Source organism: Sebastes fasciatus, chromosome 6 (assembly GCF_043250625.1).
Source record: "Sebastes fasciatus isolate fSebFas1 chromosome 6, fSebFas1.pri, whole genome shotgun sequence".
NCBI classification, from domain to species: domain Eukaryota; kingdom Metazoa; phylum Chordata; class Actinopteri; order Perciformes; family Sebastidae; genus Sebastes; species Sebastes fasciatus.
In genome coordinates, this window is record NC_133800.1 from 24,416,329 (window position 1) to 24,443,912 (window position 27,584).

Below are 27,584 nucleotides of genomic sequence, written 5' to 3' on the forward strand. Positions count from 1 at the left end.
CTGGAAGCAGGCAGAAACAGCGAGCCTGGTTCTGTCTGAAGGTAACACAATCTGCCAACAGCACCTCTAAAACTAAACTAATTAACACATGCCATGTGCCAGACTATTTCTTAGCAGGGGGCAATTCTTGTTGTCAGCGTGTTGACGTCGGTGGTTGGCATGTATGCCGGAGTCAGCAGTGAATTAAGAGTGTTTACTGCAGTAGTACTGAGCTGTAGATTTAAGTTGCGCTTTCTGTTAGAAAGTAGTTTTAAGTTGGTTTTTGTACACTTTCCATTCATTGTTAATACAATTTTAGTTTTTGTTTGCACACATCCGTCGCCCGTCTCTCCTTCCTGGGTAAATTTTATTGTTACTACCTCTATCCCGGACGAGCCCCCAATTGTTACGTTCCCCCGTTTACCATAGGAATAACATGTATGAATTTTGAAAATGGATGTAGTTCCTCTTTAAGCTTGCTAATTCCACTTTCATGTTACACTGGTTGAGAACACATGGGAGAAGTTTGCCTTCAGGTCTTTCTGCCAGAAGTCTCCTTAGGTTTAGGCAACAAACCTACTCGGTTGAGTTTAGGGGGAATCAATCTTCTCATCTAGCTCAGCAACAGAGTGAATAAGCCTATTTCCCAAAATGTCAAACTATTCCTTTAAATTCTTTAAATTGACTAACATAAACAAAACATTGAATATCCTCATCTTTGTGCCTGTGCACCTCAAAAATATGTTGTGCGTTGACAGCTTTTATGCATTTGTTAACATGATGGTGGTGACAGAGAATGAAGAAGACAGTGTGAACAGCTGTGAGCCACAAGAGGACAGACAGTACCTCTACATCAACGTTAGGGGAGCTCTCTCGGGGGTCGTAGTCGTACAGGGCCACCATTCTCCGCGTTGACATCGGATGTTGACGGCCACTCCGCCTGTTCCTCTCTACGGAGAGGAAAAGGAAGACAAGACAGAAAAGAAAAAAATATCAGTGGGAATAATGTGAAAACTTTACTGAACGATGTGATGACCAGTGACGATGCATAATGCAAGTCCAACAAGCTTTCCCATCTGATCATCTGGCTTAAGGTGAACTACTCCTATGTTTATCGTTAGGGAAAGCTTAGCGACAGGACATATAGTGTAAATTAGCTAAAAGCAGTTCACAGATGAATAAGGATGGTGAGAGGTGAATAAAAGCAGTAAAGATGAAGCAGAAGAGCATCTCAGTGGACACAGACCTCTCTTGGACTTTCTGGACCTGCGATTTATTGAGCGGCCATCTTTGAAACGGTCACAGTTCACTTTACAGGAAAGCAGAAAAACAAGTGGGAAGAGTATAGGAAAGGAGACGTGTGTCAGTAAAAGGCAGTTCAGTAGAGCATTAAGACACAGAGGGTATAAGGGCAAAAAAAAACGATGTCTCACCTAACTTCTCCACAGGAGTGTTGAGTGGCAGGAAGCCCTGTTTAAGGAGCTGGTCCATCATGTCGTCATCCTCCGTTTGGATCTCAGAGACCATGTTACAGGGGATCAGACCCACGCGGTCTCGGACCTCCGCCCTGTAGAAGCCATCTGTGTCTTTATGCCCAAAGACCTAAAGGCACAACAAAGTGTCAGGGGACAGGACGGACACCATAATACCTGCAACTAGGACTGGCATTACTATTACTACCATCTACAAGTTATTCTGAAGGTATAAGCTAAGACCAGAGGTGGGACCAAGTCATTGTTTTACAAGTCACAAGTAAGTCTCAAGTCTTTGCACTCAAGTCCAAAGTGAAGACTGACCTTGATGATCTGGCCCTCCTTGAATGGCAGCTCCTCGTCAGCAGCGTCGGGGTTGGGCGACATGGACATGGGGTCGTAGTCGAACAGAGCCACAAACACACGGGTCATCTCCTCCGGCTCCGACTCCTCGTAGTAATCCAGGGAGCGTCGTCCCCGCCCCTGCCTGCGCCCGCCAAAGCCGTCTGAAACATAGAGGAGGCCTCTGCTGCTACTACCAGCCTTATACAGCCACGCTGGCTGTAGAGGCAATGAGAGCAGAAGATGTCTCTTTGTTAGAGCTGACAGGGGAGAGGGCGATGAGATGCATGTGTGAAAAAAGAACCAGAGATCGAATGCGATAATTACGCTTTTTAGTTTTAATCTCTTTGAAAAATGTTGTATTCACACACTAAGAAGCAAAAGGATGCTTTTTTTTTTTTTTTAAAAGGCTCAATCGAAGCACATCGGGGTTCTTCGTTCACACATCTCTGCTTGCTGGCGTGAGTCTCTAAACACACTGATAGCACAGTACAACACAGCACAGACGGGAAACACAAGCAGATTTTGGGGGTGCAAAAGGGGAAAACTGAATGACTGTGCACACCAGGAGGACACAAGTAACACTGCACTATTGTTCATTGCTGTTTCACTGCCTTATCTCACAGAGGCTGATCAACATGCATGCGTTCCTGGGGATTGGACATGATCAAATGCAGGTGCACGGTCATGCTTTTTAGGCCACATCTGGAAACAATGTGCAGCGAAAGAAAAGGGCAACGTTCCCAAGGGAGATGACACATCAAATGCCCCAGCAGTTCCTGGCAGCGCAGATATCAGTGAGGGAGGAAGGGATGAACCTGATATCCGATCCCCATGCTTCTCATGGATCACCATGTTGAATGTTTCAATGGCAGATTGTAAGTCTGAATGATGGCTCAGAGATTGTGCAACCAACGCTAACCAAGCAACTGAAATATGTTTTTTTGAAAGATGTGTTTCAATGGCATGAAACGTGTTTGATGAACCGAGTGATTCCAACAAGGCAGTCTTTCCTTCTCACTGTATTGTTAAGGGGTCATGCAAAATCAAAGCAAACGGGGCTACTGGCTCCTGAAGGCGGGAGGAGAAGGAAAAGAGGAGGTGGCGGAGAAGATAAGGAAGAGGAGGACGGGTTAAGTTGCGGTGGATATGGAGGGTGAGCGGGAAGAGTAGGAGTGAGTTGGGGTTTCTTGGGATTGAGGGTGTAGGAGTACATACAGGGAAGGGATTTTCATTCTCCAAAAAACGGGGAAAAGTGGCCAGTCTTGTCTTCCCCCGTCAGCTTTATTCAGCTAAGCTAAAGCCCAGCACAGAACCACCATTATCACTGCATGTGTTCAAGAACGACTCTTTGGCCTTTGTCAAGGTGAATTGTCAGCTGCGCCACATACCAGATTGATCCTCTGAGGACATAGATCGCCATATCCTGCGCCGAGCTACACTGCCATAGTAAACATCCTCCTTGACGGGTGAGAGGTTCCCCTCACTCCCCTCACTGTTACTGTCCATGGTGATCTCTACAGAAGACACCAATCACAACGTTACGGTCAGAGATCCCCCGCACACACACACTCTGCTCTACCCCATGGCCCATTCACTCATGCTGAGAACAGTAGGATGATGAGGTTGCCCTGAGGTGTGGGGGGGAGGTGGGTGTACAAGGCAACAGGTTTTCACTCTGGAGTCACTGGGTGTAAAACAGCAATGCTTGCACTGTTGCGGGGGAGGTTCAAATTGCGTGGTAAACATGTTAACCCACAGTAAACACAGGCATAGGGAGTGTAACTTTCCTGCATGTGAACATTTTGGCGAATCCAGCTTGTGAGGATGGACAGCTACGAGGCGCGCAAACGCCCCACAAAATAAAGGTCTACGTGGTTGTTTTAAAGCTCTATGGGCAGAGATGTACAGCTCGGCTCACATGGGTTAAGGGAAACACATGGTATAAATAGCACAAACATCAGTGGCCCTGCAGGTGGGGGGATGACGCGTCTCCTCGTGTGGTGACCTCACTAACCAATGGATGGGATGGGCCGCTGCTGAGGGGGGTTGCCGATGTGAACCCTCCCCGACCTCCCCGAGTGGTCCAGGCGGTCAGCGTTTCCATGAGACGGTGAGTTCCCAATGATCTTTAGAGGTAAAAAACAAAAGGCGAGAGGTTAGAGCAACAAACCGCCTGCATCGTGAAGATAACACTTAAAAGAATCCCACAATCCTGTTAAAACAACTAAAAAACCATAAGAGCAAATGACTTCCATTTGTCCTTAGGGAGGCAAAATAATAGTAAAACAAATCCATAAAACAATAATGAAACCCAACAAACCATCAAAACAAGTAAATCAAATCAACCCCCAACACAACAACATGGACTGAGGGGAGGGGGGGGTCAGGAAGGGTCAGATGTTTAGCTAAAGACCATTTGTTTGGTTTGTTTTGTTCTGTGCATGTCAGCTCCTTGATGAGAAAAGAAAGCAAATGGCAGCACAAAGAGACAGAAATGATGAGTAAAGAATAAAGAAGAAAGAGCGGATGAGGAGAAACAAGAGAAAGTGGAGTGTGATCGAGAATGGATAGAGATGTGGTTAGATGAGCAAAGCCATTATAGCTTCAGCCTGGGGCTTTGTATTACAACAATCAAAACATTTAATAGATGAAAAAATTATGAAGGACATTTTTTTTTTTGCTGAAACAAGTGAAAGAGACAAGCAAGAGATGATGTGTATGGGTTGAAGGCTAAATGAATCCCCGCAGGGCTGCAGAAGTCTCGATCTGGCCTTGAAGCAATGAAGATGCTGAGATGAAGAAGCGCCAAGCACAAGGTGGAGCGACACAGCTGCAGCTCTAGAGGGCGACACATGGAGAGCAACAAATGGAGGCCGGCAGGGGAAGAGAAGACGGGAGCAGCGCGTCCCCCCTCCCCCATGCACCGCACAGAGACTGTCCTCTTAATGGAACCTTTCCCCTCAAAGACATGAGAAGTCAAAACTTCTTCAAAGTTAAATGGCCTTTAGGTAATTGAAAGCTTTACTTTAAAATCCACCTGACATTCTGAGTACAAGCACTCAAAATAAAACATCAAATCAGACCGAACGTGAACATGTGAGCACTTGTCAGAAAATGAAAATGCCAAATGAAAGAAAGAAAAGAGGGAGGGGGGGGGATAACCGTAAAGAAAAACAGACAACATTAAGAAAACAGAATGGCTGCAGCTTGCTGATGGAAAGTACAGCAGAAAGTCTGAATCACACACCAGCGGCTGGTCCCGGTTGAGCCTGGACAAAGACTGGGCCCTAGCCTCCCTGTGGGGGCTGTAATAGACCCTGTCCAGCTCGTTCAGCCGGCCCTCGCTCAGGGCCCCCTCCCTGGAGTAGTTTCGCTGCCCGGCCTCCCGACCAGGCCCAAAGTGCTCCCTGTTCCTAAAGTCTCCCGTGTGTACCGACTTGGCTGAAGTCACTGGGAGGTCAGAGTACTCCTCCTCCATGCTGCACTGGCGGGTCAGAGTTCTCTTACGGCCCATAGCCAGCGCCCGCCTCTCTACCGGGCCTTCACAGTGAATGATGTGAACGGGCCCCCGCATGGGGCTGCCGTGAGCGTAGTACCCTCGATAGCCCCGGCCCAGAGAGCCTTCTTCCTCACTGCCGCAGTCCAAACCGCTGTCAGGACTCTTTGTGTTCTGGCGGTTGGGTCGCACCAGGCTGCGCTCGTCCGCGGTGTAGCAGTAGCGACTGTCGGTGAAGCGAGGGGAGGAGCGTTGGCGCTGCAGGTGGCGGGAGTTCTTGCCGGGGGCGTGGTGGTTGTCCTGGGGGTACATCCTCCGCTGAGTGTGCGGCGTTCCAGGCCGCCCGCCGTCTTCGAAGCAGATGCGCTGGCCCATGCCGTCCACGCAGTCCGACTCTTCCTCGGCCACCTCGGGGATGCTGTGGAGACGCTTGCTGCGGAGCGACTTCTGCTTCACCACCTCCCTCTGGAGGTCCCAGCAGTCCCTCTCCTCGGCTAAGTCCTGACGTTTGTAATACGCCTTCAGTCGCGACCGGGAGGCAAAAGTTCCACAATTTCATAGTTCAGTTAGTCAGTTCAATTCAAAAAGGTTCAGTTTAGATTTTTTTTGTGCGGAGGGTTGAAAAGTGTTTTTTTTCGGAGGTTTTAGAACAGGCAGGAAACAACACAGTATGTGAATAGAACAAATGGGGGGAAAGACAAAATAAAGACAGAATTAGTTATTTGTGGCAATGTAGTAAGACATGCAGTCTCATTCCGTGAGGAGGAAATGACATGCTCTGAACAGGAATCTGTGAAGACTCAAAATGTGGAGCAACAACTGATAAACAGAGCATGTGCACGGAGGTTAAATGTGGGAAAGGGAATGTCGCTTGTAAGAAATTAGAAATATCCAAACAAAAAGTAATGGTACATGTCCACAGGGACGTTGTTTATCACAAGGGATTGCCTTGCTTCTCAGCACTGGACGCTTGATGGGCTGCCAAAAGACACAAGACACTAGGGACCTGATTGGACGACACGCTACCAGAATGCATTGCATGGCTTCTTACATAGACGTGTGCAGGACTATGGACATGTACCATAAGTGACAGGCTTAGTTAGTGCCACGGGTGAGGGATAAATGTAAACATCAACATGAATGAAATGAAGTAATAAAAAAAAAAATACAAAATAAAAACATGAAGCTGAGTGAGTGGCAGAATCAGCTGCTGAGGACATACTGGAGTAGGACACTTCTTTAGCAACAAACGTAGTGAAACATACACAACTTCCTTCAATGTGCTCACAGAAAACAACAACAGAAGCAAATTTGACAATTCATCTTATTATCTTATTTCCTTAATATCTAATTAAAATGATTATATCACTGCTATACATATTTTAAAATAATACTGTTTTTACAGAAATATAAAAGGGGGTGGATAATGTGCAACAGTGATTTACAAATAGATGGTGATGACAAAAAAGAGGTGCAGCATTGGTGTATTTAAATATACCTGAATCTACCAATGATTACCCCTCATGAACACCACATTGCTGTACACATTGACACAGGGATTACCTGACTAAATTTGTATTGACTTCTGGTAGCAAGTCTACTTTAAAGCCTCTGAACAGCCACACTGGTGTTTTCAGTTAATCTGGCTGATTAGACCTCTGACTGTGTGGGCGTGTACAGACTGTAATTGAGTGACATCTTCCTGAGTCTCCTGTTAGCTTTGTTGCACTTGTTAGGGCGGGACTAATTACACCTCTATCACTCTTATTGGTTGATGAAGATTCGTGACCTCATAGATTACCATCAACCCGAACAGAGGTCTAATCAGCCGGAGTAACTGAAAACAGTTGTTTGGGTTTACAGAGGGTTTAATACAGAGGACCAATCAACCACTACGGCATCCCTCACTCTTATAATAGGCTCGTTGGAGATGAGCCGGGCCTGCGCAGCATCGATCACCGGCGATCGCCGCGCAATACATACGGGTTAGATTTGTGTCCGACTTGATGCCGACTTGCTCTGACGTCATGCACACGTGGGCAACGATGACCTCATGACATCGAGGCGGCCAGTGTTAAGAGGCACCGCAGTTGCTCTCCACCGACTGCAAGAGACAGGGCATGATGGGAAACGCCTGGCTGTCGCCTGATCAAAGAGCTGATTGGCTCTTAGTTTTGACAGCAAACACCACGTGTTGTAGAACGTCCGAACTTTCTGTGTAATTGTAATATTTAACGCTAGATTGTAGGCTATTAGTCTCATGTTGTGTAATAAAGAAGTCATCTGTAAACAAACATATCTTGTGTGGTTGATAATAATCATAATAATAATTATGATAATGAAGGTTATTCATATAGCACTTTTCAAATCGAGTGCTCATTACAAAGTGCTTTACAAGGCAGACATAAAAATAATAAAGGATAGAATCTAATGCCAGATACACACAAATCTGAACGTCGTCTGCAAACTACAAGTAACCTACAGATCGGATCTAACAGGATGTAACTTTTCCTGTAACTTCCTGTAAATTCATTGAATGCTGCTGGAAACGTCTGGAAACTGTCCGACTTGACCGCAGCTTTTTGTCACCACCCGTCTGCTGCTGCCGCCTGATGTCGTCTATTTTCCAGGCGAGGCGCAGTTCATCTCGAACGAGCCTAATACTATGATGCTTTTGTATCATGGTGGCATATTTTACACCTTTACATCCACACATCCCCGCTGACAGACCAAATGAAGACAGGATCACGTTAAACATTTACATCAACAATAGAAAAATTAAACATTAGGACATGACAGACATAAACAAGCGTGAATATTTCCATTTAAGTACTCACTTAAATGAGATTCCCATGTGCACTTGATATGCCATGACCCTTTGATACAGTACAGTATGTTAAAAATGTGCACTTCAATATCACAGTCTAACATTTGACTTGTAACACTCCTTTTGGTTGCAGAATAAAGAGCATCAAAATGCAATGCAAACCATCAGTTTACAGCCTTCCCCTCTGGCATGCGGTACAGTTACAGTTATGTATACACAGCCATTCCCATGAGCTCAGCCGTGATTGACTAAAGCAGTGCTGGAGGAGTGGGGGGGTGTGTAGGAGCAGGCTGGGGTGGGGGAGGCTGATTCAGCTAACACAAGGCAGGGGAGCTCAGCCGAGCAAAGCCACGTCGGGCCTGGGTGTAGAGCCTGTGAGAGAGACTTTCCCTCCCTAAACCCCCGTCCTCTCCACCACCCCATCTCCTCCCCCTGGCCGCTACAGACTGAAGGTGTGCAGTACGTACCTTAAGAGTGTTGTGAGAGTTGATGCTGCGCCTACGGCCCTCCTCCAGCTGCATCTCAGAGTAAAGATCTTCCTCGTCCTCCTCCATTATGTCGGACAGGTCCGAACCGCGGCTGCTCTCTGTGTGGTACTCCTCACTGTGGCTGTAGTGGTGATGATGTTGCTTAGGGAAAACCAGAGAGAGAGTTTAAAGGGAGCGTATTAGGTAGTCACTTTTATATTCTTATGTTTCTATCTTGTGAGGAAATGCTTACGCACTACAGAGACTCAGAATACCACAATGTTGTCACCTAAAGACTCTGACACCTCCATAAAAGTGCAGAAGCAGCTATAAACTCCAATCGGCTGGCCAACATACAGAGCTATCTTTAGCTTCCGATATTGATGTATGTAAACAAGTTTGGCTGATTTCCACTCAAAGCCGGAATGCGGTGTTCACAAAGATGTGTGTGTTGGTGTAAACTCTTGTATAGCTACACATTAGGCCTCATGCAAGAACTTTCTCTTACTTTTTTTGTAGCATGAGCTCGTACGAGTGTGCCACGTCAGATTCAGCAAACGCTCCTAACTTCAGATAACTGTGTAAATGAGCTGTGTAAACATGATGAATGCCACCTGTGTGTAAATGAGCGCGCGTTCGTGAGAATTGTGAATTAGCATAATTAAGGCCTCAATGATACCATATAAGGCTACGCGTCCTGCCCCATTCGTCTGTCTCTGTGAATATATCAGCACGCTGTCCAAAGACACGCTCTCCTCCTAAAGAAGTTAAGTCAGCCATGACGCATGGCCGGTGGCCTCATTATTTACAGAGACAAATTAACCTTCAATTAGTGCATATTTTAAGTCGTTTTGCAGTTTGAGATGTTCATATTCATATATTGTAGTGTTATACAATAGCAAATGTAATGTGTTATACATTTAGAATTGTATTATAATTTGAATTGCCGAGGATAATGTCAACATAATTATTAAGTTTAATTTCTATAGGGTTTTCAAATTCAAAATTGCCACTAAAGAAACATACAATCCATTAGTGAAAAAGGTTTGGATAACAGCAGACTCATTGCACATGACTCCTACGACAGGTCTGGACCACTCATAAATTGTGTTCGTGCCTAAGAAGAAATTCAAAATAGGAGAAAATTGGTGAATGCAAGTGCAAGTTCTCCTGAATCACTCGTGCAAGCCACTTAAGAACAAATCTGTTCATACGAGTTATTCTGGTATCAGGCCCATTGTGCACTAAAATGATACAAAAGTTTTGCCAAAGTAAAATTTCAGGTAACTGGTTTCGTTAACAATTTTCTTCCTTCCCTTAAAAGTATTTGTAAAAATGATACAAGATCCTAGAAAATACAATAATAATACTCATTAAGAGGGGCTTCAATTTGATATGATGGGATTTGCCTACATGTGTCGTTACTGATTCCACATTTTTCCCAGAAACAAGTGATACGCATCTTCTGATTGTCTGCTTGCTGTGTTTTCTGTAACGTACCTGTCTGCCCAACTCTGAGCCTCTGAGGAACTCATCCACCGAGGCTCCTCTCCTCCTCGCATGAGGAGAGTCGTAGCCGTCCTCCTCCTCGTCAGAGTTGACTGGATGCAAGGAGTTACCTCGCTCACTAAAGATGTTCCTTTTCTCAACCTGGTAAAAGAAATGTTATTAAGATCAAAATAATTTAGTGTAACATTCCTACAATCATAGTTTTTTCTCTCAAACAAGTGGGTGAGCTATTTCAACTTTCCACTAATGTAGTTTCATTATAATTTTCATACGGTTCTATCTTGAAACCAATACTTGTTGTGATGATGGCTTTTAAAGCAGGCTGATTTTCAGAAACAAGCGAAGTCATCTTATCATCCTGACAAATATTTCCATTTGTCTCATGAAAAATCTGATTTAAAGGGGAACTACGCCTATTTTCAAAATTCACATGAATTTTGAAAATGAGCGTAGTTCCCCTTTAAAGGCTCAATGTTAGATTCTATCACATGAAGATGAATACTGTACCACGCACCCGGTTGCCCTCGGCAAACACTCTCTGGGCAGCTTCCCTGGCCATGGCCTTGGCGATGGTGTTGGTGATGGGGACTCCCTGAGGCTGTGGCAGGATCCTCTGAGGAGAGGGCGATCGCCGTGGCTGGAAGTGCGGCGGCTCCAGGTTGGGTCCACGCATGGGGGGCAGCGGAGACGGGGATCGCTCCCAGGGCTGGGCTTTCCGCATGCCCACCTCATGCTCTTTGGTTTCTGGCTCTCTGGCACTTACTAACGGTTTGGACGTGGGCATGGGGTGGCGTTGGAAATGAGGAGGAGGAGGAGGAGGGGGCTGGCAGACGGGCTGCGAGTGCGGTTGTGCGTGGGGCAGCGTGTGGGGCTGGGATCGAGGCAGAGGCTGCACCTGGGGCTGGGGGTGATTCGGGGGGTACGTTGAGGGGTAAGGAGGGTGGGTTTGCGAGTGCACCGGTTGGGGCGGCGGGTGGGTCATAGGTGCAGTGGTTCGGTGGGAGAGGCGCGGGGAGCCCAGGAGATTGTTCGGGATAATGGCCACGGGCGAGTCCTGGGACTCTCCTTGTGTGGATAACGTCCTTACAATGATTTCCCTGGCCTCCAGACACTGGATCCTGTTTAACTCCACGGTCACATAGTCTGCTGTGGGGTATAAGACCTCTGCTATCTGTATTCACAAAGGAAGCAGAAAGTCCTTACCAAAGGGCAATTCAGAATGTCAGCATGCAAAATACTTACTCTGAAACCCTCCCATCATACAAACTTCATGCATTTCTAGCTCTCATACCTGTCAGCTGAAGAGAAATACATCATTATTAAAGAGGACCTATTACGCTTTTATGCTTTTTTCCTTTCTTTTAGTGTGTTATATAGTTTTTTGTGCATGTAAAAGGTCTGCAAAGTTACAGAGCTCAAAGTCGGAGTCTGAAGAGTTTGGTTTGGTTGACCAATCACAACAATGGGCCAGCTGACCAATCAGAGCAGATTAGGCTTTACGGGAGGAGGGGGAGGAGCTTAAACAGAGCGTTTCAGACAAAGGGTGAAAAAAGGTGCTGCAGAACAGTCGGTATGGGAAAACGAAAGCGCTTTTTGAACATTAAAGCATGTAAACAGGTTCTAGTAGTAACCCAAAATAAAAGTATGAAGCTGAAAATAAGCATAATAGGTCCTCTTTAAAATTAAAAATCCCTAAAAAGCACACAGATTTGTAGATGAGCTACAGAACTGACCACGTTTAAACCATAGCACTCACTTCAGGCCTGTTGGAAAATGGTCACTTTTTCTCTCTATGCAGCATGCGGATTTTGGCTTAGAATGAAACTGGACACCATCATGGTTGATAGACACATTTGCACACAAACACACAACAAAAACAATAGCTCTCTGTGGAAAAGGGGTGTCATACTGATGCCTGTTACAGCTCTCTTTTTTGCTCTTCAGTGATGCTTATCCATGAGGGCTGTATATCAGCATTATATCGTTTCTCCAGGAGATGGCAATAGAGCACTACTCATAGAAGTCACCGTTGAGGAAGGCAAAACCTTATTCTAAGAACGTATTATAAGACTCAAAAAAGGGACTTATTGTGACATTTGGTACCTTTTGTCCCTTTGTGCACACGGCGTAGCCAATCACGCTGGCCCCGTTGGAGGTTCCTGAAGACGTCAGAAGCGGCGGCTTCCACCTGACCTGCAGGACCCCCGGCGTCTGACCACACTGAACCTGCACCTCCTGGGGAGGGAGAGGGGGCCCTGAGGAGCATAACACACACACTGGATAAGGAGAGAAAGAAAGACAGCTCAACAGCGGCTGAACCATTTCTGCCTATCTGATCAAAAATAACATGCTGACGTCGGTACTATGGACTTTCCACAGTACTATTCAATAATCATTTCACAGTGGTATGAAATAAGGCAGTTCTCATTCTAGGGGAACTGTATTAGATGTAATGCACACAGCCTAACCTCGTGGTATTATCAAGAATTGTATTAAAAACATAATGTATACTAAATGATTTTAAAAGCATTTTGAATTTCACTGAAATGAACAGCTGGTTTGTGCTGTGATGCACTGAGTCAGTGACAGCTGAATGTAGTATTTATGATAGGCGATATGGCCAAAATCTTCTATCCCGATATAGGTAATTTGAAATCTGAATAACAATATATATCACGGTATAGCATATTTTCTGGTAATTCAATAAATAAATAGTCTATATGAAATAACCACATGGTTTTGTAAACTCCTGTGTGAATTAAATACTTGACAAATGAAAAGCACTTTGTATTTTCTCATTTAATAAAGAACTTCAGTGCAAAATTTTCAGATTTTCTGAGAAATTTGATTTAGTATGTGCATGTTATTATCAATTTAGGTCACTGGTACTAAATTATTAAAGACTGGAGTATTGATAAGCTCAATCAGCTTCAATCTGCTCTGTCCGCAGTCTCTCATCCACCGCCACTATGTTTACACAAGCACAGCGCGCTAGCTCGACTAATACCATTAATTAGTAGTCTGTATGTAGTCTAACTGTTGAGCTTAGTTTGCCACGTGTCTTAAAATTCTTGTAAACTAACATATCAGCAGGCTGAGACAAAGCAGCCCCTCCTGTCTCTACCAGCAGTACCTGCAGGCAGTGAAGCACATCAGCAGAGGGAGGAGGACAGAGGACAGGAGGAACGACTGATACTGAATGATTTACTTTATTAACATTTTAGATTAGTTTCCACTAAGATATTATTGAGCTTATATAGTAATTTGCTGTTGTAAACATTACTGTTGCTGCTCTAGAAACATTTAGTTATATTTAAAATATAAATTAATTCAATCCTGTGTTGAATTTATTCTTTTTTAAATAATATATTAAAAAACAATTATTTAGTAATGAAAAAGAACCAATAAGAGTATCAATAAAAACCCTAATGATACCCATCCCGAATCATGATATCTCGATATATGATTTCATCATGATATGATTCCATTGAAAGATGATAAATCATCATATTGAACTATCGCCCAGCCCTAATTTATTATATTCAAATATTGTAATTTGTAGAATGATTGATGCTCATCTCTGTGTGGGGTTCACGGTGTGTTTATTTCCAGATTCATTCACATGCCTATCGGGTGCAGGCGTTACGTCGGTTGAAAAAGCCGAGTTTGCCAACATGCGACCATCAGTGTATGTACAGCAGTATCCTGTTGCCAGATTCTCGCTGACAATATTCTATGGAGCATTAAAAAAAATAACACAGTTTGCTATTTCCACAATCTGTCAGCACTGCCTGCATACTAAACAACATACCCATCTGTGCAGTGCTGCTGCTCCCCTGCAGTCACACAGTGAGAGAGAGCGAGCAGATGCAGTCAGCACTCAGCAGCAACGTGCGGCCGCTTGCGTGTGTCCGAGAATCTCCATCAACACAACATTTCTACACTGAGCGTCAACACACACACACAGAGTCTTGGAATGGCAGCAGTGGTTGTTTGGAGGTTTAATTTCCTCTTAAACACGCCTGTCATAAACAAGGAGCTCCTCTGAGAACTGAAAGGAGTGCATGAATGAATATTTCAGTGGAGCCACTTTCATTAATATCGGACACAAACAGCAGACACTGATTTCCAGGACTAATATTAATAAAAAATGCTTCATCGCTAAGTAATGAAGTCGCGCTGAGTGCGAAAGCCTAATATAGAGCCTCCAGACAATGTCTTCCCTATTGACAGCCGTCCGCCACCGATACCGACACTATTTCAGACGCCTCTAATTAACATGTTCAATAGATGGATCATTTAATGAACTCGCAGCATGTTAGCTTGTCAGCTGCCAAAAGAAAATGTCAATTCAAACTTCAGCCTCACTCTCTCTCAGCACCTCCCTTTATTCACTCCCTTTCTGCCTTTCTTCTATTCATTACTTGACTTCATAATCTCTCTGTTATGTCCCATTTGTCTCTCGTGTTCTCAACGGCTTCCATCTTAACAATGGGAGTTTTGGTCTCCTTAAGTTTCCATGTTGAATAAAGGTTAAATAGCACTTACTCATATAAGAAGCACCAATATGACATGTCGTGAACTATTTTATCTACACTGTGACACGAATGTAGCTGGCTGTGGAGACAATCCCGTTTTATAACATTCTCACTTTAAAAGATTCCCCGTAGCTAGACAGTCAGGCTGTGAGACCCAAGTTAACGCTGGCAACAGCAGAGCATCGCCGGGCCTCATGGGAGAAGAAATCCCAGAGATCTGCGCTCACTATTTACACTAATTTGGCTTCCAGAGACACTGTTTCCAGTGTTAAAGCTCCATTCAGCAAATGCTTCTTCCATTTTTTTCTCATTGCACTTTTCTTTTTTTTTCTTTTTTCTACCATGCATGTGTCTTATCGCAGTAGTGCACACACACAAATCCTGGAGGGCAATCTAAAAGTGTCTGGGGAAAAACGAAAATGTCTGAGATGTTTGTCAGGTTTGTAAATGTAATGGGCTCGAAGCGTGTGGCTGAGTAAATAAACAGACTGCTGTTGTTGGATGTAAATTATCAGACTGCTTTCATTTTGTAATATCAGATGACTTTGAAAAGTGAATATTAGACTACAAGAACAGCAATCAGATGGACGAGGGGAGCAATGTTATACGCCTTTATCATAAATACACATTTTATACAAACTCTTACAAACTGACTGCATTTGAAGACACTAACAAAACTAAGCCTTTGGTTCAGTTTGAGTGCTCTCATCAACCTTGTTTCCAGCCACAACCGGCACTTGTTTACAGAGAAAAGGCTCTGATAAACCCTCTGTACGCTACCTTCCCAGCACTAAACAGCAGACACACAGAGTTAGCGACTGGCTTGTAAACATAGTGGAGTATTTTACTGCTAAAGAGACAGATATTTTTTCTCAGGTATTAAAGAGACATAAAAGAAGCTAAGGAATGTTTGACTCATATTTGACAGGTGACCAAAGCCACGTTTTAGACTCTGTGAGGCTGTACTTAGGTAGGGCACTGCTTTTTTGCTAAATGCCAACATCAACCTGCTGATGTTAAAGGTGCTAAATATGCAATTGGGAGCATTTCTATTGCCTCTAAACGACTCTCAACATGGCAACAGTGACCCGGCAGGCTCGCAGCCAATGGTGCTAACATTGCTAACAGTGCAAGCAACGGCAAAAGCCAGTGGGGCACGCTCACATGCAAGAACATGCACTAAAAGCATGCACGGCCGGTGTTGAATTTGATTCCCCCTGTCGTGTTTCCCTCCTGTTAAAATGATAGCGACCCCCTCGGTGGTTCGGTTTAGGGATACGGGTTGCTTCAGGTTTAGGTAGGGGGAAACATATCGTCGGGGAAACAGTATTCAACACAACACCGGCCCGGCAATGTCATCAAAGCACTGAGAAGCAGGTATATTGTTAATCATGTTCGCCATCTTAGTTTTGTGGGATTAGCATGCTTACATTTGCTAATTAGCTCTAAACAAAAAGCACAGCTGAGGCTGATGGGAATGTCATTAGTTTTGAAGGAGTTTGTCGTAAACTAAAGTGTTGGAAAAATATAAAATTTGGGGATCACCAAGACCACAAGGTATTCGAATTAACCTCTGAATGTGTGCACCAAATTTCATGGCAATCCATCCAATAATTTTCAGATAATTCAAAATACACCACAAATGACAACATCACTGTATCGCTAGAGACAAAGCCAGGGGATCCCCAGAGTCACTAGGACAGATTCTCTCTCATTGATATCTGTACGAATGGCAATATTTCAGTCTGGACCAAAGCAGCGACCAACCAACAGACCAACATTGCCATCCCATGCTAGTGTGGCTAAAAATATCCCAGTAGGTCTAGCCGTGACTATACAACCACATAGAGAAAAGTCCCTGCATTACTGTGGTTTACTGAGCAGATAAACGTGCTAATGTGAGTAATGCTTTAGAGGCTGACCTGCAGGCTGAGTGCAGAACTCCACAGAGATTTCCTTCTTCTCCCTCTGATCCATCGGAAGCTGCCAAGGCACCTGATGCGGCTGCGCCACAACCTTCACCTTGTAAACTGTCATGGGTTTCAGGTTAAAGAACTTGTACTTATAGCCCCCCGCCTTGACCATGTCGTACTCTGCGCCATTGAGTATGATGGTGTGACTGTAGTTGCTGCTGCTGGGCATCCACGAGAGCTCAGCAGAGACCTGCGTGATGCTGTCCACCCGCAGGTAGTAAGGTGCCACCACCACGTCCTTCCCCACGAGCAGAGTGCACCGGAGCTCGTCCGACGGGCCCCGGTCGGTGATGCTCTGCACGGAGATCCGGTAGGTGTTGGTGGCCAGATTGAGCTTTTCAAGAAGAGACTTTGTCCTGCCCCCGTAGGGGACACTCATGCGCAACTCCTTATCCACCAAGACATTGTAGCCACTGATGGAGCCCCAGCCCGGCGGGACCACGGGAGGATCCCAGCCGATGATCACGCTCTTGGCCAGTTGTTTAATCAGGTTGATGCGGCGGGGATAAGGCACAATGTCTTCACCGACCTCGTCAGTGCTGACGTCCAAGGTTCCCGTCCCGTTGCTGGAGGAGCCCAGGAGGTCCATGCCCAAGCTACTGGTGCTTAGTTTACTGTCAGACAGCAGGCTGCTTATGCCCGTTACCGTTCCTGTGCCGACTTTCAGTCTCTGAGACCCCAGGCTACTGTGGTTGAGGTAGCCAGGTTCTTTAGCCACTGTGTCCCTGTGTTGGACAGAGGTTGTCTCCCCATCTTGGATAAAATCCACAAAATTGGATGGGACGAGTCCCCGCTGTCCGTCCAGCAGCTCTCCTGAGAAACAAAAGCGCATAGTTGGTATTGTGGTGATATTAAGGATAGAAGATTAAACAACATCAATGCAGGTCAGACCTTCGTAAAAGCCGTCCTCATCCATCGTCCCGTAAACGTAGAGGTACTTCCCTGCCACCAGGGGGAGCTCTGCCTCAGGATGCTCATTAGGCCCGTCATAAGGATTGTAACTACAGCGAAAAACATAAATGCACAATTCATGATTTTTTTTATGTCAACCATTCCAGTTCTCTAATATGTATGTCAAGGGAAATGATTTGTGCTGCTTTGAAAATATGAAGTTTGTTTCTGTTTTTCATCTATTTATTCTGTTTTTTTTTCTTTTGTAAATACGAGCTGAGGAGGACATTGTGGGTTGAAAGCTCTGGCCCAGTTTCACACATTTGTGCTCTGAGGATTCCAATTATTTTTTTGTGCTGACAGGTAATTTTCTTGAGAGATAGAAACACTGAATCATCTTTATGACCATAGCCTAAAGCTCTGTGAGAGAAAGCAAATAATCTCAGCTAGATTTGTCCACACTGAGCAGCCAGTTCGGTTTGCTGTAGAGAGGTATGTAAAGGTGTTTTGGCTACCTCTCTTGTTAATTATCACCGTCTCTTAGAACGGTCAACTGTTCGGGGGTTTGTGTTGTGTTAGCACAAAGCTCCTGTTAACACTGAATATACAAAAATGCACTGAAACCACTAGAAATATAAGTTAAAGCACTACAAGGACTTTAACGAACTTGTTGGAAACAGTAAAGGTCTCATCCCACACTGGCCTGATTACAAATTGCAGGAAGAGGTTGTATTCTTTTGTCTGTGTTCAGTGTTTCAAATTAAACAAGTGAATAACAGGTGAATAAGTAATTGTATGTTGTGTGTACGTACCTGTACCGAGCGATACACAGACGAACCTTCCCCGTGAACCTCGGTTTGGACCTGGTAGTTGAGCTGAGCTCTTTGTCCATCTAGAAAAACACAGTGACACAAATGATCCTATTTTCAACACCTTTCACTTCATATTCAGAAAATCAGAGTGGCAAGCTTTTTTAAGTTGAAATGATTTTGCATCTTATGGAGGAAGAAGCAGATAAACTCATTTGAGTATACAGTAGACGGTGTAAAAGCAAAAATACTGGGTCTATCAATCCCAGTGTCTGTGCTCTGTAGTTCACTGAAAGTCTTCCAAAAAAAAAGCACACAATATACGTATGGCATAATATACAGGGAGCCGGTCATTATTGTGAAATAAACCCAGACAAGGCGATGCAGCACATCGACAACAATGACTTACTATTCAGCTTATTACCTGGCTACTTACTGAAGAAGTCAATAACTTGAGCCAGAGCCCGAAATCAGAACTGCGCCCATAGCAACGGTCTATTATATATAGAAACGGTCCGCTATAATGACCCTAGAATACCGTGATTGACCAATCAGAATCTAGTATTCAACAAAGCTGTGTAATTAATATATTTAAATTGTTCCCCTGGTGTACACTGAAAATATCTTCTATCTATCCCAAACAGTTGGCCGGCTCAGTAAAGCCGGGAAGCCTCCTGCATCCTGCTGCATGGATTTTCTCTTGTTCAACCCAAACACATTACTTAGATTAAAATGAAGCAGCACTTTTTCCCAAAATTGTTACAAACTGCTGCTAAAAGATAACAAAGGCCCGGAGGCGTGGACTCGAGTCACATGACTTGGACTCGAATCAGACTCAGAGTCAGACTTTAACCTTTTGTCTTCAAAATATATAATACCCTCCACCAAGACCAAATATTAGTATGTATTCAAAAAGTGTGCCATGACTCAATTCATGATTTCCCTTCATTTCCTGAATCAACTAACGTAACACTATTCATTCCCAGCAAGTCAACACTTTGTTTGAACCAATCTGACAGCATCAAATCAAGTTGCAGGAGAGAACCATGAAGAACTAACATTGCATTATCGAGTGCCAGTTGAAAAAAATTATACCAAAGATGATTTTGTTTGCGTACAAAAACTATGCGGTGGTCAACAGAAAACAAATTGCAGTATGCAAAATGTGCGGGTTGAAAATGGCATTACATCTGGTGAAGAGTGCATTGTGACTTGTTTGGGACTCAAAGCTCAAAATATAGGACTCAAGACTTGAGTGCAATGTCTTGAGACTTACTTGCAAAGGAATTACTTAGTCCCACCTCTGCAAAGGTGAAGTAACAGATTTAACATTGATGAGTTGAGCTCACTTAATGCTCTTTAGGACCCTTGAATTTGGTTTTGTGTCTTGCTGTTAGTGGAAGTTCCCATACCTGACAACAGGATTTAATTTGGGTCAACAGGGCGTCTAAGTTGTTGGGGATTCTTCTCTATTGTAGCCTCACATTGTCATTTCGGATGTTTATATAGTCTTGCCTCGTGCAGCTTGAAGTTTGTTCGATGTCATGCAAAGTGTAAATAGAGAAATGTGCATTAAAGCCAAAGACATATGGGATAGAAATGGACACTATCAGGTACCTCAGGGAGGAAGCCCTGCGCCGGGCTGCTGACTCGACCGCGAGTGAGGAATGTTGGCTTGACAGAGAGGAGCTCGGGCTTGTCTCCACTGATCTGGAGCGGTCGGATGAACTCCGATATCAAAGATCTGCTTGTTGGAGCCTCATTGCCTGTGGAACAAACAGAACGTCTCTCATCAGATCTTCACATCTTCACATCAAACCAAAAGAGAGAGAGAGAAAGCTGGTGTCATTTAGGTTGATATCTCACAGTACTGTACTCTTCTGTTGCCAATCATTTGTAACAACTAGGGCTGTCAATCGCTTAAAATATTTAATCGCGATTAAACGCACATTTTTTTATCTGTTCAAACTGCACCTTGAGGGAGATTTGTCAAGTATTTACTTCTCTTATCAACATGGGAGTGCTGTTTTATGCAAATGTATGTATATATTTAATATTGGAAATCGATTAACAACACAAAACAATGACAAATATTGTCCATAAACCCTCACAGGGACTGCATTTAGCATAAGAAATATGCTCAAATCATAACCTGGCAAACTCAAGCCCAACAGGCAACAACAGCTGTCAGTGTGTCAGTGTGCTGACTTGACTATGACTTTTTTGTTATTTAATAAATTTAAAAGTTGAACTGTTGAAGGATACACACTACTGTAATTAGTGAAGCATTTGTGTTTTCACAAAAACAAGTCAAAAAACAAACAGAGAACAAGTTTTTCCAGCTAGAGGCTATTTCTCACTACGATTGATTATTTCATTAACAGTTTGTGTTTACTGCAGATTAAGTCAGAAGCCTCTCAGACTTCTAATTTCAGCTGCAATTTGTTCACCTCATGGTGAGTGAAACTGACTCCTCTTCCAGTGCGGAGTTACTGCCAGCAGCTCTCACATGACAGAAATGATACATTTAGTGAGCGTGGGCTACATCAAGCAAAACTCATTTGGTTTAATTGATTAACTTCAGTCGTAAATGAGAAGTGGTTTCAGCCACTTGAAATGATGACAATAAATCAATATTACCATTTTCTTTGCTGAAAATACTTATCAGAGTAAAAAAAAGAATAACTTCATCACAGCATAACGGCATCAATAAGATCCTAGACGTACCTTTTCCTATGGGGGCAGCCAGTCCATTAAGGAGCTGTGAGAGGGATTTGTTGGGCGACCCGGGAGATTCACACACAGTCAACGGCTCAGTGCTGAGGATATCAAACTTCCCCGCCTGGATCCGGAACTTCTCCAGCTCTTTTGACAGGAGGTTGAACTGCTCACTCTGAGACCGGCATTTCTCCTCCAGCTCACGGACTTTGGCCTGACGGTGGTGAGGGAGGAGAGTCATCAAGAGAGGAGTGAGAGACAGAGAGAGAGACAGACAGACAGACAGACAGATGGGCAGGGAGAGAAAGGATAGGAAACAAAGGGAAAACAACAAAAGAGAAAATAAGGAAACCACAGGATGCAGGACTGAACACTGTGCACACAGAAACACTAGAGTACACACAGTAGAGTAGGTACGTATATACGATGCTATACGTCTACTATCTACACACAAATAGAACACGGAATAAGGTTTACTTTATAACATATGGATTGGTCATTACAGAGAAAAACGTCTTAAAATGACTTTAACTACTATTGACAGTATACAAATCACATGCACAACTACAGGTAAAGCTCCAGTAGGTAACTTTGAGCAAATGTAATAAATAGTTATTTTTATAAAACTGTCACTATATCCTGACAGTAGTGCATGAGACAGATAATCTGTGGAAAAAAAAATCATGTTCCTAGTGCTCCTAATGGCATTTGCAAGTTTCTAGTGGCCGAACCAAAACAACCAATCAGAGTCGAGCAGTCTCTGGGCAGCTGAATCATTATTCTGTTACTGTAATGCCTATTTCTCGCCTCAAATGTTTTCAGAAAAATGAGAAAAATTTGTGATCCGTCCATGCACCATGTTGAAAACAGTCAAGCAAAAAACAAGCACCGCCCACCGACCAGAGCAAACTTTCTAATTTTACACCTAAACAGTACACTACAAGATGTTTCTGAAAACATTTGAGGAGAGAAATAGGCATTACAGTAACAGAATATTGATTCATATTTGATCAGCGCTGCCTAGTTTGACCGTTTGATCGGAGTTTGTGAGTTTCGCGAGCAGTGATTGACAGCTGCTGTAGAGACTCCTTGACTCTGATTGGTTACTTTCCTTTGGTGCTATGAAATCTTAAAAATATCATTAGGAGCACCAGAGGACACGGAAGAACATGATTTTTTTTTACAGATTATCTGTCTCATGCACCACTGGAAGGATATAGTGACAGTTTTATAAAAATAACTTTATTTTATCGGATTTGCTCAAAGTTACCGCCTTCAGCTTTAATGCTATTGATACTGAAAATAAAAAAAAGCCTCTTGCATCAAGGCAGTATGCATACCCAAACGGCACAGTGTCTTAGAGGATGAAGCTGATGATGTTTTATATATTTTTCTTATTGTCAAGTTATCCCTTGAAAAGACCAGAACCAGCCAAGTATTGTCTTATTCCTCTGTGCGGTAGAGCTCCTTTGTTGTCCAAAGACTATTAAAGAAACATCAATGAGCCACACTGTTGCACTGGGTAACATGTTCCTTCATAATGATCAACATGGGCATTGTGGTTTATTTGAAGTCAAGCCCACATACTGTACACTGTCCTGCTGCTGTAAATACTCAGCAGAGCACCAAATGCGTATTCACCCGTAGCTAAAAATAGTACCCAGCAAATGCACCATTTACTTCTCTTTGAGTAACGTTTGCTAAAAACTACAGTTCCCAGCTGTTTCGGGGAATTACTACACAATTTACAAATGAAAATATATATTTGTGACAATAGAGTGCAGCAGGGATGACGTATTTTTGTAGGCCAACCAGGAAGTTAGCATCGCCCTGGTTCCCCTCGACAAAAAGCCAATGGGATTTTTCCATTTGGTTTTGAATTATTGCAGAAAATAAGTTCTGTGGGAAACAAACGTTTATGATACTTACACGTTTTGTTCAGCAAGATAATCATCACAAATGAACACCAATTTTATGATTATTGAATTCAATTGCCAGAAGTACAAAGCTAAGGTTAGGCTATAAACAAACTACACCACAATCACATGAGTGCGAGTATACACAACAAGGCTGTAAAGGCGGATGTGTCGGTGTGTTGACATCTAGTAGTCTCATTTAGCCACTTGTAGCCTTTTTAAAGGCACATAAAGGCTTCAAAATTCACGAGTGGGATATTTACAGACATATTTTATATCGTAGAACAAAACATTTAAGCTTAAGCTTGTGTTAACCACAGACCTTATTTCAGGCATCTAACTAAAAACCCATCCAAAAACAACCATTGTTTTCCAGACGAGGGTAACAGAAGTGCTAAAATGCTCACAAATTCCCAGGTTTTAGGACTCATTCCTGTAGCACTCCATACAGAATATCTGTTTTTAAAGATTTACATTGTGATTGGGAATGAATGGACCTGGGGCTGAAAGCCACAAACAGGGTAGGGAAGTTAAGTAAATATAGTTGGTCTCTGTCTTTTCATGGGATTTGTTAACAACGACAAATATATTAAATAACACCAGCCGTATACTTTAAGAGCAGGAAACTTAAGTGCACAAACTAACACCGACAAACCGAGCATCATTGTTTGGGCAGGTATAATGGAAATTCCAGGCGCTAGAGCGTGATTTCTCAAGTTGGATGATTGATCATCAATCTCAAACTGACAACAATCTGACCCACAGATGCTCTGGAGGACACTGGAGCTACCATGGAATTTTATTTATCGCTGCCCAACACACAGCAACGCCCCTCTGTTACTACAGCACTACATGCTGTTCTGTTCATTTCATGCACACAGATTGTTGCTGGATAAAACATGCTGTTAGCAGACAGACAACGAAGGGATTCCTGCACTTGTGAAATAGAATTAGTAAATCAAGAGGGATTAGTTTTAATGGCAACATACAGTTTCTCAGCTGTATGGCAAGAGGACAGTTATTAAAACACATGCTGAATAACAGACATGCAATGCTACAACGAAAAAAGGATCAGATGCACCACTGTTTGGCGATGTGATCCTTTTGATAACAATATACACTCAGAAAGCTTAATATCTACAGTATGCATCAATATAGAGATGCATCGACTAATATGTATGTACTCTAGATGAAAAACTAAAATATCTGCAAAACATAAAGACTTCTTTTATTGCAATGTATTTTACCAATCAAAAAGATTTCCTTAGCCTGATATGTTTTAATTGTTCACATCTAAAACACACACTTTGAACACGTGTTTGGTCTTATAAAGTTAAATTTGCACACCTCGATGTGTCGATGGGCTTTGATTATGTGGGATTGAGGTCGGTCACTGAGGCCCCAGGCATCCCTCTTTAATTGAAGTCGATCCATATTCTGAATCTTTTCATCAATTGTTAAGCGAGTGTCGCTGAATTTTTCTTTATGATCAAGACCAGTTTATGCTGTCAGTCATGTTCCCGACTTTCAAAAAGCTCTCCGCTTGTGAGTTTGCTTTGATGGGGGAAATGTGAAACAGAGCTGAGTGGGTAGTAAAAAGCCCAAGAAAAGAAGCAGCCCTGAATATTTCTGAAAACCAAAAAGCAAAGAGCACACATCAGATTAGTTTTGAACTGATGTATGCTTTATGTTACCTTTTACCCTGAGAGTACCACTTGTATAATTTATCGTGTTTATCATCAATACAAAACTCAGATGATGAATAATTTTGTCTGTAATGTGGCGTTACATCACCATACCTCCTGGGCCAAAGTAAACATATTGACTATACTGGGAAAGGTGTCAAAAAAGATTAAGTAAATAAATAAAAACAGTTCTGAAATACCTGCATGCTGTCCAAGTGGTTCTGTATAAGCATAAACACACACCCATTCAGTAAAAAGAGATGTAGGAAAGAAATAAAGCACAATTACACATGTGATCACTCATACACATCTGGAAATTTGAGACTCACACATACATACGCATCACCTTTTTACAATGCTAATAGAAAGATGAAATTAAAGATAGATAGATAGATAAAGCTCTTCAGTTAAAATGAGTACAAGTCAATTGAACAATATTGTGACAAGAAATTCTATATACTCAGCCCAGGATTCATATCTTAAAACATGAGAACTAAAAAGAAAAAGAGCATAAAGGTTCAGGTAGTGAGGTGAAGAAGAGCAGGAAATGGCTCTAGATCTACACAGGTCTGCCCCGGGGCTGACTAGTCCCTCATCCTCCAACAGAAACCACAGAAACACACACAGTCACCCCCCCCCACCACCCCCAGCCCAGAGTCCAGACGCTCACCTCTAACAGATGGACAGCGCCTTCATGTTCCTTTTTTGCCTCAACCTGAGCCTGGGAAACACAGGGTGCAGTGTTTCAGTTCACTTTCATTTATATTGCATTTAAGTTTCAGTTTAAAACGCCAATGAAAAGCCTTTACAGACAAATAGGAAACACCTTTTCATTCATTGGCGCTCGGGGGTGAAAATGGTTGAAAAGAAAGCCATCGTCTCCGTCAGCACTACAGTATGTGAGGCCACTTTGAACACAGTTTATTTCTTGACCTCACATTGAACATTTTCCAACAGATTTGAGCAATTCTCTTCTTTTCAACCACAACCAGCTCAAGATATTGCGGCTTTTCTTGCACCATTTTCACCTTTTATGTTTTTTTTAAACGTATTTTATTGTCAACATGAAACAATTACGTGCATGCAAGAAAGTGAATATAATGAAGGAAGCATTTATAAGTCAGTTTGCCACACTTACCTGTGAAGACCACTTGCGTGAGATCATCTAATAACCCAGAGGTCTCAAACTACCAGCCTGAGGGCCAGATCCAGCCATAATAGAATTTACATCCAGCCCACAAATAAATGTTTTGTTATTCCTCATTTTGGTTTCCCCCCCCGATAGGAATCGTAGAAATCATTTCATTTTCTAGCAAGGCTCCTCCTCCAGCTATAACACCACTTAAAGAGGACCTATTATGCTTTTGTGCTTTTTCCCTTTCCTTTAGTGTGTTATATTGTTTTTTGTGCACGTAAAAGCTCTGCAAAGTTACAAAGTCCACGTCAAAGGGAGTTACTCTCCTACACAGAAACACTGCTCCTGAACTGCCTGAAACGCCTTGCTTGAAGTCATGCCTTTTCTTCCGTAACCCAGTGATGTCACCAAGTAATACATTTGCAGAATACCTGCTTAGCGGCTAGTTTGGCACGCCCTTAAACAAAGCTAGTTAGAGCGGAGCTGGAGCAGAGTCTAAGGGGGTTTGGTTCGGTTGACCAATCACAACAGTGGGCCAGCTGACCAATGTTCTGATTGGTCTGACTGGGCTTTTCGGGAGGGGCGGGGCCGGAGCTCAAACAGAGCGTTTCAGACAGAGGCAGCAGCTCAGCCGTTATGAGAAAAATAAAGTGTTTTCGGAACATTAAAGCATGTAAACATGTTCTAGTAGAAACCCAAAATACAAGTATGCACCTGAAAATAAGCATAATAGTTCCTCTTTAAAACACAGCTATAGAGCTGAAACTGGCTCTTAATTCATGTTTAAGGGAAAAGTTCACATTGACATTTTGGGGAAATACGATGATCCACCTTCTGGCTGAGAAGATTGATACCACTCTCATGTCTGTCTGTTCAGCATGAAGCTACAGCCAGCAACTGTTTAGTTTAGCTTAGCACAAAGGCTGGGAACTAGTCTGCCTCTGTCCAAAGGTGACAACAAATCCACCTATCAACACCTCTAAAGCTCACTACTTAACATTATATCTCAAAACAAAGTATAGAAACAACAGTTTGTCCTTTTATGGGGGTATATTTTGGCCCTGAGTAGTTACTATGCAACCAGCGGAGACTTCAGGAAGTTACCGGTGCCAGCCAAGGCCAATGGCTCTTTCTAAACCTAAAAGACAGGCTGATGTGAAGCAAAGACAGTTTCAAGAGAAGTGGACTTTTTTTCATGCAACTGCTTCAAGCATCACCTACACGCATTCTCAAGGATTAAAGGGTGTTCAAGTACCCCTACCAGGTCACTGGCCCACAGGTTTGAGACCCATCACATATGTAAATTGTCCTGACATTATAATCCCAGATATCTCATACTCCGACTGAAACCAGATTTATTTGTTGCTACAATATATTGCAATGCAGGCTGGTTATTATTTCTTTTTAAATGAGGATACTGTAGATGGTGATTCAAACAATGAACACGTTGCCAGGGTGTATGTTTGAATGGTTTCTTAAGTTATATCTAAGAATGTGCAAACAAATATAATTTCGAACACATTTTTAATTATGTTCCATCAATACTAAACTAAGGAGGCTGGTGTATTCAAGAGGAATGAGGTTTGGGTATTATAGAGGCATTGAACTGTATAGAAACGTAGCATAATACACGCCATTTTTCTTATGGGAACTCGAAACATCTGTTGAGGAAAAAACAAGTGTTCCACATGAATATTAGAGCATCTGTGGACTTTACAATTTCATAAATCTACTTTGCAGGCAATTAATTTGGGAGAATGCAGAGAGAGCAGCAGCCAGTGTCTGAAGGAAGATAAGGCAGTAATGAGCTTCTGTTAATGAGAG

The 27,584-nt window shown here is 43.1% G+C and overlaps 1 protein-coding gene across 25 annotated transcripts in view; it reads right to left on the bottom strand.

The window, feature by feature from the left end:
- rimbp2b (RIMS binding protein 2b) overlaps window positions 1-27,584 on the bottom strand; it is an 88,285-nt gene that overhangs the window by 7,326 nt on the left and 53,375 nt on the right. For 7 of the 25 annotated variants that reach the window (XR_012594310.1, XM_074638663.1, XM_074638648.1 and 4 more), the window contains 18 exons: window positions 25,296-25,346; window positions 24,826-24,846; window positions 21,034-21,238; window positions 19,924-20,072; window positions 18,310-18,389; window positions 17,498-17,607; window positions 16,556-17,419; window positions 12,199-12,371; window positions 10,610-11,266; window positions 10,087-10,236; window positions 8,587-8,748; window positions 5,044-5,811; window positions 3,811-3,922; window positions 3,185-3,310; window positions 1,776-1,957; window positions 1,413-1,581; window positions 1,226-1,288; window positions 826-929 (listed from right to left, as the gene is read on the bottom strand). Coding sequence is in view for 24 of the 25 variants with exons in the window: in XM_074638663.1 (XP_074494764.1) it covers window positions 826-929; window positions 1,226-1,288; window positions 1,413-1,581; window positions 1,776-1,957; window positions 3,185-3,310; window positions 3,811-3,922; window positions 5,044-5,811; window positions 8,587-8,748; window positions 10,087-10,236; window positions 10,610-11,266; window positions 12,199-12,371; window positions 16,556-17,419; window positions 17,498-17,607; window positions 18,310-18,389; window positions 19,924-20,072; window positions 21,034-21,238; window positions 24,826-24,846; window positions 25,296-25,346 (4,146 nt within the window). In the remaining variant the exon portion in view is untranslated. Of the gene's footprint in view, window positions 1-825; window positions 930-1,225; window positions 1,289-1,412; window positions 1,582-1,775; window positions 2,013-3,184; window positions 3,311-3,810; window positions 3,923-5,043; window positions 5,812-8,586; window positions 8,749-10,086; window positions 10,237-10,609; window positions 11,267-12,198; window positions 12,372-16,555; window positions 17,420-17,497; window positions 17,608-18,309; window positions 18,390-19,923; window positions 20,073-21,033; window positions 21,239-24,287; window positions 24,570-24,825; window positions 24,847-25,295; window positions 25,347-27,584 lie in introns of those variants that run through there. The other 18 variants (XM_074638659.1, XM_074638654.1, XM_074638664.1 and 15 more) reach the window with 14 other exon arrangements.